Below are 19,249 nucleotides of genomic sequence, written 5' to 3' on the forward strand. Positions count from 1 at the left end.
TGAACAACCAAACCCGGAGGTGAATTCCACTTCTTTGCAATTGTTCTCTGGAAGAGGCAGCATGATCATTATGGTTTCCTCAGTTGCAGGATTATGTATATTTTTTCTAAACTTTTGCAGGACATTTGGATAATATAATAATGGGTTTTTTTCAAGTTTGAAAATTTATAACTATGTAAATACCTTTAAATCATCAAGATTTCCATTATTTCTTTTTCACACATTTTCCACATAGCATGGACTGAAAATGAACAGTAACCTTGACATGCATACTGAGTAACTGTTATTTTACACTTTACCTTACTGTACTGCTTAACATTTGTTCATACAGATCCTGATATTAATTCAAATCAATACCAACTTCTTTACACAAATTGTAAATACTAAATATTGTGGTCAATTATACTTTGTATTGTAAATTTAGAAATGCCAACAGAATGGAAGATAAATTATGAATCACAGATGTGATTATTAATCAAATTAGTAAACTAAATAAGTTAAGCCATTTATAATATTGCTTTCCTTTAGGATATATTACAAATGCATTATTAAGTTGCAAGTGCTCACCTAATTTCAAATAAAGGACTCCAACAGGCCCTTTGTCAAATCTTAGAAAGAGGAGATCGTGCACAATCAGGTTATCAATGTTTGGAGGAATAACTTGAGGAACTGTCCACTGAATTTGGACCATTCTGCTTGTTACAGCAAAGTACTGGCTGAATTGAAGTTTGTTCACAGGTTTTATGTCCTCTGCTAATAACTGCATCTTTATTGGTGACAATGCCATGTCATAACACTGAATTTCACCTTGATAGCTCCCCACTATAATTACAGCACCATCAGGATGCCATTCTATCATTGAAGGCACAAAATCAGCATGAGCCAGCAGAGTCACTCTGCGATATGCATCATATAAAATCACTGAAGAATCCTCACAGCCGAGGACAAGCTTGTCTTCTGTAATATTTCTGCTGCAGCAAGTAGCTTTGGATCTCAGTGGGATGCTAATGACTGCCACACGTTGTAATTTATTCCGAGCACATTCATAAATGCAGCTGTCTGCCATTGGCTCTTTGTCTGGATTGACGGAGCATTCTACTGTATGGACCTGATTTGGTTGATTAATACTAAAACCAGCATCCAGTGGATCACCTTCTGTGCGTGTAAAGCTTAAAACCTGAAACGAAAATGAAACAGAGTATAAATTAAATAAAGCAAATAATTAATATCACAGTTGAATAGTTGCTATGCTATTCCCACATTCAAATTCATGGAAAAACTAAATAGTTCAAGTTTATAAAGCAAAGCACAATATTTTAAGATGTTTGAAATATCAATACACAATTTATCCTGATATTGTCAAAATAATGGTGGATCAGCTTCCCATTGGCTACATAATCCTCATAGCAGTTTAGCCACATTATTTATTTTCATTTATTTAGAGACACAGCACAGTAATAGGCCCTTGCAGCCCAATGAGCTCACACTACTCAACTACACTCATGGGCTGGCAACGTAGTAATCTATCCATGTTTGGATTGTGGAAACCCACATGGTCACAGGGAAAATGTACAACCTCCTTACAGACAGCAAAGGAATTGAACCCTGACCACTGAGTCTCTGCTGCTGTAATTGTGTTACACTAACCATATGCTACCGTGCCATCCACAAACATTATTAAAGGTAATCTCATACAATGCAATGTGAATCCTGCTGCTGATAAGGTATCCGTTGCCAGAAGGGAAAGAAACTGATCAGAATTCTACTTATTCAGAAGCTGTAATCGAAAAACATAAGCAGAATGAGTGGTGGGATGTTGGTGGTGGAATAGTCGCCAAAAACCAACACGACAAAGATTCCTTCAAATGAGATAATCTTGGCAAATGATGGAAAAATGAAAATGGCTTTTTGACATCCAGAGTAATTTTCCAGACAGCGTGAAAGCTGGTAGTGCTAAACACAAAGGCCATTCCTTCCATCTATCAAATAGTTATATTTTGTACATTCATTCAAAATACTTATATTTTGTTCATTTATTGAATTAATATTCCTTGGCTGCTGTGTTGGAAATAGAAATGATGCCTCTGAGTCTCCAGCTCAGGAACTTAACCACTATGGTACTACATGTTTAAAATCAGGGCTAGAAATTTCTAAATGCCTCTAAAAGACTCACTCCACTCATCCAGGATTGCACAGAGCAAAAGAAAAACAATGAATGAAGACCTCAACTCACCATAGCTCACAGAGTCTGTCCTTACCTCTGGAAATCAGCTCTTTGGCCCATATTTGGATTAAGTTTATGAGAAGGTCTGAAACCTAGGGTCCTGGAGATAACCAAGCTTTACATAAATGGTGAATGCTACTTTATGGAAATTTCAAAAAAGTCCTTTTAGCACTTTGCTGATGATAGAGAATAAATGTATTAATTGGTTGTTAACTAACTGATAAGTAAGGAAGGTGATAAATGAAACAAGATAAGGGAGGGATATTAGGTAGATGGACCAAGGGGAGGGGGAGAAACTGTATAACAAGGGGAGCAGGGTGAGGAGGTGGGTCAGAAAGAAGAGGATGGAGGAGAAACTGGGTGGATTGGAAGGAGAGAAAAAGGAACACATGGGGCATGGCTGACCTAAAAATGGAAAACGTAATGTTCATACCATCAGGCTATAAATTGCAGGATGTAGATGAACTGGAAAGTTGGATGGACTGGTGGCAAATGGTGCTTAATCCAGACAGGTGTGAGGTAATGCAGTTGGGGAAGTCAAATTCTGGAGAACATATGGCAGGGCATGACTTCCGGTTAAGATGGCACTGAACTGCAGTCTCCATTAAGGTCATAGCTCAGATTTAGTTGTTTTTTTTCTTAAAATATGTAGGCATGGTTTTAGGGATAGAGAGGGGAGTTAGAGGTCAGGTTTGGGTTTAGGAACAGGGATGTGGAGGAGCTAGAGGGCAGGGTAGAATCTAAACTTCTGCACTGCACTCCTGGCTCGAAGGCATGCCATGTGGATGTGTGATAAAGGACGACAACTGTTGTCAGTCTGACAAGCACTGTTGATCAGAGATAGTGTCACGGCTGCAGAAGAGGTGGACGCCATGGAGGGATTGTCTACTGAGTCTCTGTGGGTGGAGGGTATGAACAGGAAGGAGTCAATAACATTACTGGGTGTTTTTAATAGGCTGCCCAATAGTAACAGGGATATTGAGGAGCAGATAGGTAAACAGATCCTGGAAAGGTGTAATAATAAGAGTTGTTGTGATGGGAGATTTTGATTTCCCAAATATCGAATGGCATCTCCCTAGAGCAAAGGGTTTAGATGGGGTGGAGTTTGTTAGGTGTGTGCAGGGAGGTTTCTTGACACAATATGTAGATAAGCCAACAAGAGGAGAGGCTGTACTTGATTTGGTATTGGGAAATGAACCTGGTCAGGTATCAGATCTCTCAGTGGGAGAGCATTTTGGAGATAGTGATCATAATTCTATCTCCTTTACAATAGCATTGGAGAGAGCTAGGAACAGACAAGTTAGAAAAGCGTTTAATTGGAGGAAGGGGAATTATGAGGCTATCAGGCAGGAAATTGGAAGCTTAAACTGGAAACAGATGTTCTCAGGGAAAGGTACGGAAGAAACGTGGCAAATGCTCAGGGGATATTTGTGTGGAGTTCTACGTAGGTATGTTCCACTGAGACAGGGAAGTTATGGTAGGGTACAGGAACCGTGGTGTACAAAGGCTGTAATAAATCTAGTCAAGAAGAAAAGCTTACGAAAGGTTCAGAGAGCTAGGTAATGTTAGAGATCGCAAAGATTATAAGGCTAACAGGAAGCAGCTTAAGAAGGAAATTAGGAGAGCCAGAAGGGGCCATGAGAAGGCCTTGGCGGGCAGGATTAAGGAAAATCCCAAGGCATCTACAAGTATGTGAAGAGCAAGAGGATAAGACATGAAAGAATAGGACCTATCAAGTGTGACAGTGGGAAAGTGTGTATGGAACTGGAGGTAATAGCAGAGGTACAGCAGAGGGAGGAGATTGCTGAGCCTCTGGCAATGATCTTTGTATCATCAATAGGGATGGGAGAGGTTCCAGAGGATTGGAGGGTTGCGGATGTTGTTCCTTTATTCAAGAAAGGGAGTAGAGATAGCCCAGGAAATTATAGACCAGTGAGTCTTACAACAGTGGTTGGTAAGTTGTTGGAGAAGTTCCTGAGAGGCAGGATTTACAAACATTTGGAGAGGTATAATATGATTAGGAATAGTCAGCATGGCTTTGTCAAGGGCAGATCGTGCCTTACGAGTCTGATTGAATTTTTTGAGGATATGACTAAAGACATTGATGAAGAAAGCGCAGTAGATCTAGTGTATATGGATTTCAGCAAGGCATTTGATAATGCAAGGCTTATTGAGAAAGTAAGGAGGCCTGGGAACCAAGGGGACATTGCTTTGTGGATCCAGAACTGGCTTGCCCACAGAAGGCAAAGAGTGGTTGTAAAGTGGTCATATTCTACATGGAGGTTGTTGATCAGTGGGGTGCCTCAGGGATCTGTTCTGGGAGCCTGACTCTTAGTGATTTTTATAAATGACCTGGATGAGGAAGTGGGGGGATGAGTTAGTAAGTTTGCTGATGACACAAAGATTGTGGGTGTCATGGATAGTGTAATGTCAAAGGTTACAGCAGGACATTGATAGGATGCAAAACTGGGCTGAGAAGTGGCAGATGGAGTTCCACCCAAATAAGTGCGAGGTAGTTCATTTTGGTAGGTCAAATATGACGGCAGAATATAGTATTAATGGTAAGACTCTTGGCAGTGTGGAGGATCAGAAGGATCTTGGGGTCCAAGTCCATTGGACGCTCAAAGCAGCTGTGCAGGTTTACTCTGTGGTTAAGAAGGCATATGGTGTATTGGCCCTTCATCAATCGTGGAATTGAATTTAGGAGCCGAGAGGTAACGTTGCAGTTATATAGGACCCTCGTCAGACCCCACTTGGAGTACTGTGCTCAGTTCTGGTCGCCTCACTACAAGAAGGATGTGAAAGCCATAGAAAGGATGCAGAGGAGATTTACAAGGATGTTGCCTGGATTGGGGAGCATGTCTTATGAGGATAAGTTGAGTGAACTTGGCCTTTTCTCCTTGGAGTCACGGAGGATGAGAGGTGACCTGATAGAGGTGTATAAGATGATGAGAGGCATTGATCGTGTGGATAGTCAGAGGCTTTTTCCCAGGGCTGAAATGGTTGCCATAAGAAGACATAGGTTTATGGTGCTGGGGAGTAGGTACAGAGGAGATGTCAGGAGTTAGTTTTTTTAAGAGAGTGGTGAGTGCGTGGAATGGGCTGCCAGCAATGGTAGTGGAAGCAGATATGATAGGGTCTTTTAAGAGACTTTTGGATAGGTACATGGAGCTTAGAAAAATAGATAGCTATAGGTAAGCCTAATAATTTCTAAGGTAGGGATATGTTCGGCACAACTGTGGGCCGAAGGGCCTGTATTGTGCTGTAGGTTTTCTATGTTTCTATGTAAGTGCTGTGAGTGAGAACCAATGAGGATGAGGGCTGATCCAAGTTGGCGAGTTCCCCTATGTCACTGGATTCTGGGATAAGATGTCATTGTGAGCAGTGGAGCACAATAACCCCCCTTTGTTGGGGAGTCAGCAATTCGAGGTTCCATCATGAGCAAGTCCACAGTTCAAGGCCTGGACTTCAGGGTACCATAGTGGCTAGTCCTGGAGTCAATACCAAAGATTGAAGCCTGAAGTTCGATCAGAAGTCTGGAAGTCAAAAGCCAATGGCCAAAGCCCTGGGCTTATGTGTCTGAGGTCCACTGGGGAAGTTGGAAGCCATTACAATGAGTCTGCTAGAGGCACAGAGGCCTGTCCTGGGGTTGCAGGACTCTCTGTGTGGATGTGTGGCAGGGAAGGAGGAAAGGGCTTTGTTTTGCTGTTACTGTTTTGCTGTTTGTGAGTTCTGTATTGTTCTGCCGAGTGTTGTAAGCATGCTATGTTGGCACTGGAATGTGTGGCAATACTTGGCTATCCTTAGATGGTGCTGGTTGTTAATACAAATGACACATTTCACTGTATGCTTTGATGAGCCTGTGATAAATAAATGAATTTGAATCTGATCTTAGGAGCATTAGTGGACAGGGGGGCACTGAGGTGCAAGTCCATGGCTGGCTTAAAGTCATGACACAAGTGTCTGTATTTACTTGGGAGATAGATACAGAGTCTATAGAAGTGAAGCAAGACAACACCAACCTCCCTATAGATCAGTGGTTCCCAACCTTTTTTTGGCCATGCCCCACCTAATCACCTCTAAAATCCTGATGCCCCCTGTGGTGATATATAATTCTTATTATTCAAAAAGTGAACTCCTATTCACCTGGAGGAAGCCTAAAAGACCATTAACTTGGTTTAAACAAGCTTCCAAAGAACATGGCATTCATGAAAGAGAAAAATAAAAGAACCAAAGGACTGTTAAAGTTCTGAGGAAGAAATTACTAAGAAATTGTAAAAAAAAAGAACATTAAGTGATATTAAAATAATAATAATAATAAATAAATAAAACAATGCCGATTCGTTTCTACAGCATACAAAGACAGATACACCGTTTAAAAGAGATGACGCAATGTACACACCTTCACACCACCAAGAACCGAAAGCTACTGCAAAAAGCAGCATTGGCGCGACCTCGTACGAGTATCTTACGCGTTTGGACTTGTTCATTCGTTCCTTCCTACATCAGTCAATTCATTAATTTAATTATGAAAGCCATTTGATGGTTGTAATGATGGTGATACACTATATATACAGTACATACGCAATTACACATGTACATACACACAAGTATTTTTATGTATGCATACTGTATATACACATATGTATTTACTCGCACACACACTCATACTCACTAGAAAAAATTCACTGTTAATAACTCATTCTTGAATTGCCCCCCTTAAAAATCAAATTACCCCCCTGTGGGGCATACGTCCCACGTTGGGAACCACTGCTATAGACCCTATACAGATTACAGAGGAGGAGGAGTTTACTACCCTGAGGCAAATCAGGATGGATAATTCCCCAGGGCCAATGGGAGGCAAGTGCAGAAATTGCCAGGGCCCTAGCAGAGATATTTAAAACATCCTTAGAAACAGGAGAGGTATTCTATTCATAAACAAAAACCAGGAAATTATAGGCCAGTGAGTCTGACATCAGTTGTGATTAAGTTATTGGAAGGTATTCTAAGGGACTAGATATATATGTATTTGGTTAGACATGCACTGACTAAGGATAGTAAGCATGGCTTTGTGCATGGTAAATCATATCTAACCAATTTTAGTGTTTTTCAGGGAAGTTACCGGGAAAGAGGATGAAGGCAAGGGAGTAGATGTATCTACCTGGACTTTAGTAAGGCATTTGACAAGGTCCTGCACAGGAGGCTGGTCAAGGATGTTCAGTCACTTGGTATTCAGGATGAGGTAGTAAACTGGATTAGATATTAGCTTTGTGGGAGAAGCCAGAGAGCAATAATAGAGGGTTGCCTCTCTGAATGAAGCCAGTGATCCATGGCATGCTGCAGCGATTCGTGTTGGGTCCTTTGTTGTTTGGCATGTACATCAATGATCACGATGATAATGTGATTAACTGCATCAGCAAATTTGCAGATGATGCCAAGACTGGAGGTGTAACACATACAAAATGCTGGAGGAACTCACAAGGCCAGGCAACATCTATGGAAAAAAGCACAGTTGACGTTTTGGGTCGAGACCCTTTGGCAGGACTGTACTTTCTTTCCACTGATGTTGCCTGGCTTGCTGAGTTCCTCCAGCATTTTGTGTGTGTTGCTCGAATTTCCAACATCTGTAGATTTTCTCTTGTTTGGGGGTGTAGTGGATAGTCAAGAAAGCTATCATGGCTGCTTCAGCTGGAAAAATGGCAGATGGAACTTAATGCAGACAAGTGCGAGGTTTTGCACTCCAGTAGGATCAACGAGGGTAGGTCTTACACAGTGAATAGCAGAACACTGCAGAATGTGGTAGAACAAAGGGATCTGGAAATTCAGGTACATAATTTGTTAAAAGGAAGAAAACGTTTGGCACATTGGCCTTCATAGATCAATGTATTGAGTACAGAAGATGGGATATTATGTTGAAGTTGTATAAAACATTGGTGAGGCCTAATTTTAATTATTGTGTGCAGTTTTGGTCACCTACCTACAGTAAAGATATAAACAAAGTTGCAAGACTACAGAGAAAATTTACAAGGATGTTGCCGGGTCTGGAGGACCTGAGTTACAAGGCAAGACTGAATAGGTTAGGACTGTATTCTTTAGAATGTAGAAGATTGAGAGGAGATTTGACAAAGCCATACAAAATTATGAAGGGAAAATGAGAGTAAATACAAGCAAGCTTTTTCCACTGAGGCTGGGTGGGAGTACAATCAGATGTCATGGCTTAGGGATGAAAGATGAAAAGTTCACGGGGAACATGAGGGAAAACTTTTCCGCTAAGGGTCATAAGAGTGTGGAATGAGCTGCCAGCATAAGTGGTCCACGCAAGCTCAATTGTAACTCTTAAGAGAAGTTTGGATAGGTACATGGATCGTGGTGATATAGAGGGCTATGGCCCAGGTACAGGCCATTAGGCGTAGGCAATTTAAATGGTTTCAGCATGGACTAGATGGACCGAAGGACCTCTTTCTGTGCTGTACTTCTCTATAACTCTAAGTGAATAGGACAGTGAAGGCAGCATTTTGTACCCTACTGGGACGTTGAATCAAAGATTTGGGACATCATACAGCAGCTGAACAAAACATTGAGTCAGAACAGATTTGGAATATTATATACAGCTCTGGTCACCAAACTAAAATGAGGGTATGATAGCCATAGGGAGAATGGAGAAGAGATTCACCCAGATATTGACTAGAATTAATGATCATAGTAACAAGGGGAGATTGATTAGTCTGTATTTCTATTCTTGGAAGACTGGGAGTGGCCTTACAGAGATTCATAAAAAAATTATGTGAGTTATAGATAGAATAGAGTCATTTGCCCTGGGCAGAGGAGTCTAGAACTAAAGAACACGGGTTTAAGCAGGGGGGGAGAAATTTAAAGAAGATCTGAATAATACATTTTTCACACAGAGGGTGCTGGTTACCTGGCATAAGCTTGTCAGAGGAGGTTAATGTTGGAAAGGCATTTGGACTAGTGTTGCTCATTACAAGTTCAAATTAGTATGTGAATATCTTTCCCAATCTTGTGAGTAATCTTCAGACGACTGTGAGGAGGACAGAGCTTTGTTGATCAGGTAGTTCATGTTGAAAAAGCATTTGGACAAGAGCACAGAGTGATACAGGTCTAACACAGGTAAATAGAATTAGTGCATATTGGCACCTCATTTGGCATGGATGCAGTGGGCCAAAGGACCCTGTTTCTGTGCTGTAAAATTCTATTATTTTATCAACATATGAATCTCTACTAAACTGCTGCCATTACATTAGGCACCTCCATGCTGACCTTTTGACACTGAAGTCCCCAGATTTTGTGACTTTGCTATTTGGAGTGCTTCTGCCAAGTGGGCTTGGACAGATAGTAGCACTGATTCATCAGTTAAGGGTCAACAGTGGTAATCTTTGACCTGATGCCATCAAGCTTCATAGGATTAGCAGGCACTACTGAGGACATGCTGGGTTATTCCCTCCCTCCTGTAAGGCACTGTGCTAATCCATCTAGTGAGCCTGTCCTTCTAGTGAGATGGAAAGTGTTCATAAATTGTAAAGGGGGAGACGGCTGTGTTATCTGCCGGGTATGATTCTGTTTGGATGACTATTTCAAATTGTTGCTTGAGTAGTATGTCAGACAGTTTTTCTCAGATGATTGTGAGGAGGACCTTGCCTTGCTCATCTGGTAGTTAAACCTTTATATAATCATACAGGCTGCATTAGGAACCTAGGTTGATGCAAGTGGAGCCATCCATTTCTATATAATCATTATGATATAACTGGCAAACACGAGGAAATCTGCAGATGCTGGAAATTCAAACAACACACACAAAATGCTGGTAGAACACAGCAGGCCAGGCAGCATCTATAAGGAGAAGCACTATCGATGTTTCGGGCCGAGACCCTTCGTCAGGTCTCCACTGTCAACGTTTCAGGCCGAGACCCTTCGTCAGGTCTCACTGTCGACGTTTCGGGCCGAGACCCTTCGTCAGGTCAGACCTCGGCCCAAAACGTCAACAGTGCTTCTCCTTATAGATGCTGCCTGGTCTGCTGTGTTCTACCAGCATTTTGTGTGTGTTGATATAACTGAGTGGTTTTCTAGGCTATTTCAGAGTGAACACCTTTAATGACTCACATGTATGCTGGACCAGGTAAGGATGATAAATTTATTGTACTAATAAGCATGAATGAACCAGGTGGGTTGAACAACAATCCTATAATTTTGAACAAGACAGTGTTCCTCTGGGGCCAAGGTGCAAATAAACATACACGCACATTCAAAATACTGAGTGAGAAAAAAAGAACAGAAACAAGAAAACACATTTTCAGTCTAAGACCCTGAGCGACAAGTTCTGCAAATTGATGGTTTATGGCAGTCCAGCCTATAAGTCCATTGATCCAACACTGGAGGGCAGCACTAACAGGAGAGGCCAGCCCCAACCGAGCACAGACACCATGCTACACTGCCTCCAGCATCTCCTCACCTGGACTGCAGCAGCAAACAAGCCCACGGCTTGAGACCTAGTCCTCGCTACAACAGAAGCAACACTGCTGCTTCACCTCCTGTCTATCCACCAAACAAGGGAAAAAGGCCTATGACAATCAATGCTCAGCAAGGTGTTGCAATCGTAAAGACAAATTTGTCCAAGACAAATTGACTAGTTGTAAATCTGGACTATTAACTTAATTGAAACTCCACAGCTGCTATGGTGGAATGTAAATCAGATCTCTGGATCATTAAACCAGATTTAGACAACTGATTCTGTCATTTAAGATGCATCATCATATGTACTCCACTATCTATAAGCTCCTTTCTGCTGATGCCATTGCAAAGATAACAGAAGAAATGACACAAAACATCCAAGGATTAGCAAGAACTGAAACAGAGCATTTCAAAGAATGCTACGCAAATACAGATGCTTGAAATCACTTGTGGAAAACTAAATGGCAGAAGTATCCTGTGTTCTTAAGATAATTTTCTTGGTCAGCATGCTAGGAAACCAACAAAGATAATGAACAATTTTAGATCTCGCATTGAACAATGATAAAGGATTAATTAATGATGTTATTGTTAAGGTGCCATTAGGAACACTATTCATAATATAATTTTGTGCGAAGACTAATAGTGATCAAGTTCAATCTGAAAACAGGTTTCAAATTTTAATGTAGCAAACAGTGAAAGCATAAACACATCTTGACTGGTAAATTTTAAGCAGTTTTGACAGTAACTAAGCAATAGCTAATTCTTTTTAAATTAGTACATAGCTTGCAAGTCATCTCTTTCCCTTTAAGACAAAAAAAACTCATCAGAATCAGTCCAGCTATGCAAACAATGGAAAAAGCAGTACAAAGCTTTTCCATTGACCTAATGATGTTGCCAAAAGCATTAAATGGGATTGCTAAAACTTCAGAGTTCGGCAAAGGTGGCCTGAGTATGAAAAGGAAAAAGAAATACATGGAGTTGTCTAGTGAGAAACCTAGAAACAGACCACAAGAGCTTCCTTAGGTTTGTCAAAGGAAAATATTTGGAAAAGTAATGTGGATTTGCTACAGGCTAAGCCAAAAACTCAGAAACACAAGTGATCCTGCAGATGCTGGAAATCCGGAATAATGCATACAAAACGTTGGATGCCTTGAGTTTGGAGAAAGTGGGAGGAGCTCAAAGACAAATTATTGAGTGTGGGGACCAGTTTCACCAGACAACTGTGGAGGGGAACTGTTTAGGTTTGTTGTCGAGAAAGGAATGGAGAGCTTTAAGGCCTTCTTAATGGGGAAGTAGAAGTGCAGAGGGACTGGACATTCATAATGAAAATTCTGTGGTCAGGGCCAAGGAATGGAAAGTTGTTGGAGAGACTGACAGCATGTGAAGGGCTGCGGATGTAGGTGGGAAGGGACTGAACCAGGTGGGATAAAGTGGAGTCACAATTTGCAAACACGGGTTCAGTGGGGCAGGAGCAAGCAGAAGCAATGGCCCTTCCCAGACAGTCAGGTTCAAGGATCTTGGGGTAGGAAGTAGAAACGAGCAGTGTGGGATAAGGGAGTTATGAGGTTGGTGGCAGTGGATGGGAGATCTCTGAGGTTGGTAATGGTGAGGGGGACAATGGCCTCATAGTCCTGAGCGAGGTCCTTTTTAAGGGCTAAGTAAGAGGAGATACAGTATCTGAGAGTTGCTGCCTGGCCTCAGCAAGGTAGAGGTTAGTCTGCCAGACTACAGCAGCGTTCTGTTTGTCTGCAGGCTTGATGGTGATGTTGGGATTGGTGCAGAGAGACAGGAGGTAAGTGCATTAAGAGGGAGTAAGGTTTGAATAGAAGAGAGAAGTGCTGAAGTCAAGATGGTTGATGTTTCATTGGCAATTAGAGATGAAAAGATCCAGATTAACTCAAATTTTGTGTCACTTCAAAGAAGAACAAAGAAAACCTCTCAGAAATAATGAAGGATTACACTTCTGAAACAAAGAGTACGAAGAAATTATCACTAGTTCACAAGATACTATTAAAAATGTAAATGATGAGAACAAGGATAAATATTCAGGAACTGATTATATGAATTCAAATGTTTTTGAAGGGGGTGATTATAAATCTGTAGATTGCATTGCTTTTCAAAATTCCATAGATTTCAAGAATAGTTCCTATAGATAGGAAGGTAGTAAATTTAGCCCCATTATTTAAGAAAGGAGCAAGTGCATAAACAAGGATAGCTGGATATCATGAGAGGGAAAGTGCTATAAATTATTATTAATTATCAAAGGAAACCATGTTTGGCATATCTGTTGGAATTTTTTTGAGGTTGTAAGTGAGTGGAATAGATTAAAAACACACAATTCATGTGGCATATTGGTGTTTTCAGGAGGCCTGTGATAGGGCGCCACAAGTTTATTGAGGTAAAGTATCAGCAATTCAGAAGAGATGAGGATAAATTTGTTCATCCAGAAGGACAAATCTTTGAATTTCCCTGTTGATAGTGCTGTGAAGGATTAACCATTGTACTAAAGACATATATAAACAGAACTCTTAACATTGAGGGAATCAAAGGATGTGGGTTAGTACAGGAAAATTGGTGCGAGTGAAAGATTAGTCACAATCATTTCAGAGCATATGACAGAGCACACATAAAGTGCAAACGGCCCATTCCTGCTTCTGCATATGTTTAAGCTGAACAGATGTTAATTATTTTGCATCCAAAATAAAACTGAAGTTTCTGATACCTTAAATGTCCATCTCAATGGACCATCTTGATACTTCCTCCTCCAATGTTTTGCTTAAGCTATTTTTAAGTGCCTACATACAGCAAAGCTTTCATTTTCAGCTGGGAAATTTAAAGATACATAAACAATCTCCCTGATTTTCCAGCCTATTGAGTTGTACATTAGATAATCATTAGTGCTTGCTATTCCACCCTATCTCAATATAAATGTTATACCCATGGTATCTGCTTCCATCACTAGCTCAAGAAGCACATTCCACAACTCCCTATCTAAAACCTCTTGCACTTGAACTTTGGTTATGCCTCCTCAGTTTAGAAACTCAAAGTACAGAAGTAATCGATTTAACATTAAAAAAAATTCACAGAATAATGGCAACAGGATCCTAGAATGCACAGGAGACCAAATTTCTTTACATTTGTAAGATGCTGATCCTTCTCAACCCAATAATTTGCTTCTCTGGTTGGAATGACAAAAGTGGGAACTTAGTGCAAACTAAACAACAAATGTCTTGAAGTGTGTAAACTTTTGTCAACTTCCCTTGTTCCCATCAGATGGGAGTAATTCTAATATCCTCTCTGTACCTAGTAAATCATGTAGTGGAGTGCTTTGGACTTCTACAGTAATTGAACAGCAATCACAGTGGATTGCCTGTGATATTACATTATTCCCAATCAGGTAAAATATATTAGAAACTAGTGAATAAACCAAGCACATTGACAAGACACACAAGGTCAGACTTGATTGAGGTTTTTATAACGTGCTTAGATAAGCATATGGATATGCAGAGAATAGAGGGATATTGACTTGTGTAAGCAGAGACTAGTTAAGTTAGGTGTTTAGTTACTAGTTTAATTAGTTCTGCACAACATTGTGGGTGAAGGACCTGTTCCTGTGCTGCACAGTTCGATGTATGAATCAAAACAAATGCAGCTGAAGGCATAAAAGTGTGCATACTCTAAAATGCTGGAAAAAAACAATTAAAATTATAGAATTCTAGGAATAAGTGGGTTTGTATCTGAAGTACATTAGTTCAAAAAAAAAGGCAAATATGATTATTTTCCTGTACTGATACAAAACATTAATTTGTTTAAATCAAGAAAAGTATCTCAAAAGCAACAATATTTATCAAATTGTTTAGGCACTTCAATTTTATGCATGCTTTGCATGGCAATTGCAGGAAGATCCATGAAAACTACATACCAGAGCAAGTAATTATTTCAAATGATAGTTTCCAAGTAGAAAATTGGCTTAACTTACAGTTTGAAAAAGCAAGAAAGGAATAAATATGCTTGAAAGATATAAGTCTATGGATTCCCAAACAAAATTAAGAAATGATTTATTTCAGGGTGTATTAATCAAAATAGCTCATTTGATTTTATACAGTAGTACACATTAAATATTGCCTTAATTAGGAATGTACGGAGGAGCTTTTTGGAATTTCAACATAGAATAATCTTGAAATAATAATAATTATACTCTATGCCATATTTAATCTTCAGGGTCCCAAATATAATATCAAAGAATCAAAAATGTACAGGCATGATTTGGGTATGAAAACAGATTTTTACTCCTTTGAGTTCTAATTGGTATCCACTTATTTGATGGTTCCTGCCTTTGCAACAATCCCTCAGTTACAGGGATGTCAGTCTGTCATCAAACTAGGGATTAAAGTTGAAAGAAATACTTAGAAGCTTTTAAAATATTTTCCATATAAAGTTCCATAAAACAACACTTTGCATCAGAGATTTTTTAAAATTGCATGTATGTATTCACTGTAATTACATTAGGTGAAAATCCTTACCTCTAGTTTGCCATTTATGCAGCTTAACAATACCACATTAGCTCGGTCACTTTCATTGGCTATTGGAAACCAGGGCCAACCATCTCCATTAGCCATTTGCCACCAGCAGATCACCATATCTTGCACACAGTTAATGGCCAAATGACGTTCAACCCTGCAACCTTTAGGCCCTGGTAAATCAATGTAAGAAATCTACAAACAGATGAAAATTAACATAAAAATTCAAATTTCCTGTATTTGTGTTAAATATTCCACAAAACAATTTAGTTTTTATTTTATTTCAGTTTGATTAATTTTATTTGAATCATAGAAGTCAGGGCACGGAAATGGCCTTCAGGTCCACAAACACCATACCAATCAGTAGGCACCCACCAGTATTAATTCCTCCTTCCATCTGGTGATTCAAATGCTTATCAATACACCTCTTTTAGCAACTTTGCTTCCATCACTGCTCCCAATAGGACATTCCAGATAATGTTTGCAAAAGGTCCCGCTGAAATCTTATCTAAATCTCTTTGCCCCTTACCCTAAATCTATGCCCAAGTTTTACTAACCTTTGATGAGAAAGATACTCACAATCTGTGTCACCTATTCTAGAAAAATATGACTTTTAATATATAAAATCCATTTGAAATCCACCAAGACAGCATTATTAAGGAGAAAAATAAAAGCAGCTTTACTAATCTTGGGAAATAATATGCGTTAGAATATAGTGACATTATAATTTAAAATTATAATTTTTGCTTCCTCTTTTATTCCCTACCCTTCTCCCTACACTAAAAAAACGTTGAGAACACTATTAAAATACAAACAGTGAATCATCTGTATGTCACATGAAAAACTGTCCTGTAACCTACCTAAGGAATTAATAGAGTTTGATAGCAAGAAAAAAAATACCATTTTGCCATTTCTGGTCAGTAATAATCAAATCATTTTCTGAGGATTAACCATACAGCTAAGCCCACTGGACCAGGCACTCATAAAGGGCAGGGGTTCCCCTTATCAGGGAAATGCTTCTGGAGCTAGTTTCACTATAGGATAGATTGCTTTTATATTCCTGTCTTGGAAGCAACAAAGGATTCCAGTAATGCGATAATGCCAGAGTGCACACGGTGTTCAGAACCTGTGCATTTATGTGTTGTATTTACCAAATAATCGTGCTCATCCAAATTTGATCTCACCACTTGTCTCAGGCCATTATAACAGGGTTAATGCTGAAAATCCTTTGCTGCATTTATGCAGTCAGAGGTCCTCTCTATTCACAGTCAGATTATTGCTTTCTGTCGCCTTGAACACACATCAGAAAAATTGTAGACAAACTTTTGATGCTGTCCACCTACCCAGAATTTTCAAAGCTTTCAACTCATCACACCGTGTTAGTTATCTAAACCAATTCACTGTTCTATTCCTACACAGATTTTATCCCAATTGCTTGAATTTTCTTGGTACAAAAATGTTCATAAGCTTTCCAACTAACGGACAGAAGAAGGATTAGCATGATTACATCTCCACATACCACCAATTATTCAAGACCAATAATACAGTGACATTTGGCATTAAGAAAAATTAATTATTAAAAGTGTAGGGAATTATAATCAAAAAACTTGACAAAATCTCAAAAAACTTGACATTTACTAAAATACTATTTAGTTTTTATTATTTAAATTCACGAAGCAGATTATTAAAACTGATTAATTCAATACACAATTATCGAACAAATACAAGTAATTTCTATAACTTCGAATACAATATAGTATTAATAGCAGACCAATTAACCAATCTAAATTATTTTTGTCTGAACACGGTCCAAATTAAACACATGCTCAAATATATATAACAGATAGTCCTTTATATAACTTTCTTTCTGAACTTTAGTGTGATTTCCCATGAGGTGCACTGTGATTGAAGTTCAAGATACAGAGCAGAGACGGATTATTGGGCTACAGTGCAAACTGAAAATTAGACAACCTCAATTAAAACATACAAGTACCAAAACCCATTAATTCTTAACACAGTACATTAATAAATAAAACACATGTCCATATCCACTTCCTCCAGTGCTCCCACCAGCCATTCCCTTGCCTGAGTGGTGGGAAGACTGAACTAAAACTGGTGTACTGCAAGATGGTCTTGGACTGTGGGTACACCTGGGCCAGCAGCGTAGCAGTTTCCTCAGGCATAAAATTAAAACACATTCTGAAGATTGTGTGACCATGGCTAATTCAGCTTTTTTCTCTCCAAACCTGACCTAGCATGAACAGTCAGAGCCCATTGGGCTTGTGTTGGGTTGGGTAGCAGGGTCAACATGAAGACTGCCAGTTTAACAAATGGAGCTTTTCTTACATAAGATAGTAGCAGCTGCACTATAATGATTTTCTGAGAATTAACCTTTTATCTGTTAAAAGTAAATAGGTGTTTCTTTCCCTACATCAAACTCAGAAATTAACAGGCCTGTATTGCACAGAACTCACTGCTGACACACTTTCCCCACACCTGCAACTCTCAACACAATTACAAACTAAGAATGCATTTAATACCACAACAATCCTTACTACTGGGGAAAGATGGTCAGGGTTCTGCTGCTGATTCCAGCTGGAATAACTTAGGAGCTCTGATCACATCATCCTTCCCATCCAATCCAATTTATTTCCTGTATTATGTCTTAATTTCTTAAAAAACACGGTTAACCATGCCTTCAGTTGGATTTGCCTCCACAGATTTTGCTGCCAGTTTTCTCCTTTCAGATGCTCTTTAAAATCTACCTTTGCTAAAACCTTCAGTAGATTGTTTACAAAATCGTTCAATTGGTGTTCCAGCAGAAGCAGTTTATGGAGGATTTGTTTCTGTATTTTCATTGGAAAGGGCATTCTCTTGTACTCTACAGAAAGATAGTAAAATCCATGTGTAGTGCAGTTAAAATTAATAAAACAACATTGAAGCTCTGCTAGTAATATTATAAGCGCAACATTCAAATTTACATGGTCCAATAAAATTACAACATGAACTTCACTAAACAAGGTATGCAGATACAAGTTGTTTGAGATACAGCTGCCTCTCCTCACTGACCATGTTTCCTGTATGAACACAAAGTGTAAAGATCTGTGATCTTTATAGCAAGAATGAGCAAGTGTTTGGCAACTAACTGTAATTTCCCTCATTTCCTCTCTCAAAAGGGAGAAACTTTTGCACAGTACTGTACCTTTCCTCCCAAAGTTCGAGAATACCAACTTAAGTTTTCAATTCATATTGTTACATGAAGAAATTCTCTAATATTACTAAATTATTCATTGTGAGATGTCTTGAGTAGCTGTTACAACAATATCAATGCTGTTAGAATACTTTTTCTGCAAATAATATTAAGGAATCATCTAGGTTTCCCAGTGATCTGTATGATTGAATTTTCAGTGATCCCAGTGATCTGCATGATTGAATTTTCAGTGATCCCAGTGATCTGTATGATTGAATTTTCAGTGATCCCAGTGATCTGCATGATTGAATTTTCAGTGATCCCAGTGATCTGCATGATTGAGTTTTTGGTTAATGTTAGCTAGCTTTAGGCAGTATGGACAGACCATCCTGACTACCATAAAAGAGGTTCCGGATTCAGTCTTGATTATGTTGTGTTAATGACATCAGACAGCAAGAAGTATAGTACAGTTACCCATTGCTGTAATGGTAGGAAAGAAAATCTATTCAGACTTACAGGTCCCATATGCAGCTTTTCCTGTGTTTTTCAAGCATAATAACACTACCACATGAATATTAGCACAGCTTGTTGATGAGCAATGTCAAGAATCAAACATAATGCGGCAATCTGCCAGTATATCAGGAATTCCACTAGATACAAGGTCAACAACCTTTGAATAAAGTGTAAATATACTGACTGAAGCATAAACATTACTTAGGCCATACAATATGCAATCATTCTCATTTATTATACCTTCCTGTCTGAAGTAGTCACAGAGAAATTTCCATATTTCCAATTTCTTTGCATATTGCAAGAGAATCTGAAGCTAAAGATAAAGGTAGTCAGGAT

The 19,249-nt window shown here is 39.2% G+C and overlaps 1 protein-coding gene across 4 annotated transcripts in view; it reads right to left on the reverse strand.

Moving 5' to 3' along the window:
• The window catches only part of wdpcp (WD repeat containing planar cell polarity effector), a 179,791-nt gene that overhangs the window by 92,420 nt on the left and 68,122 nt on the right, over nucleotides 1-19,249 (reverse strand). For all 4 annotated transcript variants that reach the window (XM_073051201.1, XM_073051202.1, XM_073051199.1 and 1 more), the window contains 2 exons: nucleotides 15,214-15,405; nucleotides 568-1,177 (listed from right to left, as the gene is read on the reverse strand). In XM_073051201.1, coding sequence (XP_072907302.1) covers nucleotides 568-1,177; nucleotides 15,214-15,405 — 802 coding nt within the window. The remainder of the gene's footprint in view (nucleotides 1-567; nucleotides 1,178-15,213; nucleotides 15,406-19,249) is intronic.

This window comes from Hemitrygon akajei, chromosome 7 (genome assembly GCF_048418815.1).
Source record: "Hemitrygon akajei chromosome 7, sHemAka1.3, whole genome shotgun sequence".
Lineage (NCBI taxonomy): Eukaryota > Metazoa > Chordata > Chondrichthyes > Myliobatiformes > Dasyatidae > Hemitrygon > Hemitrygon akajei.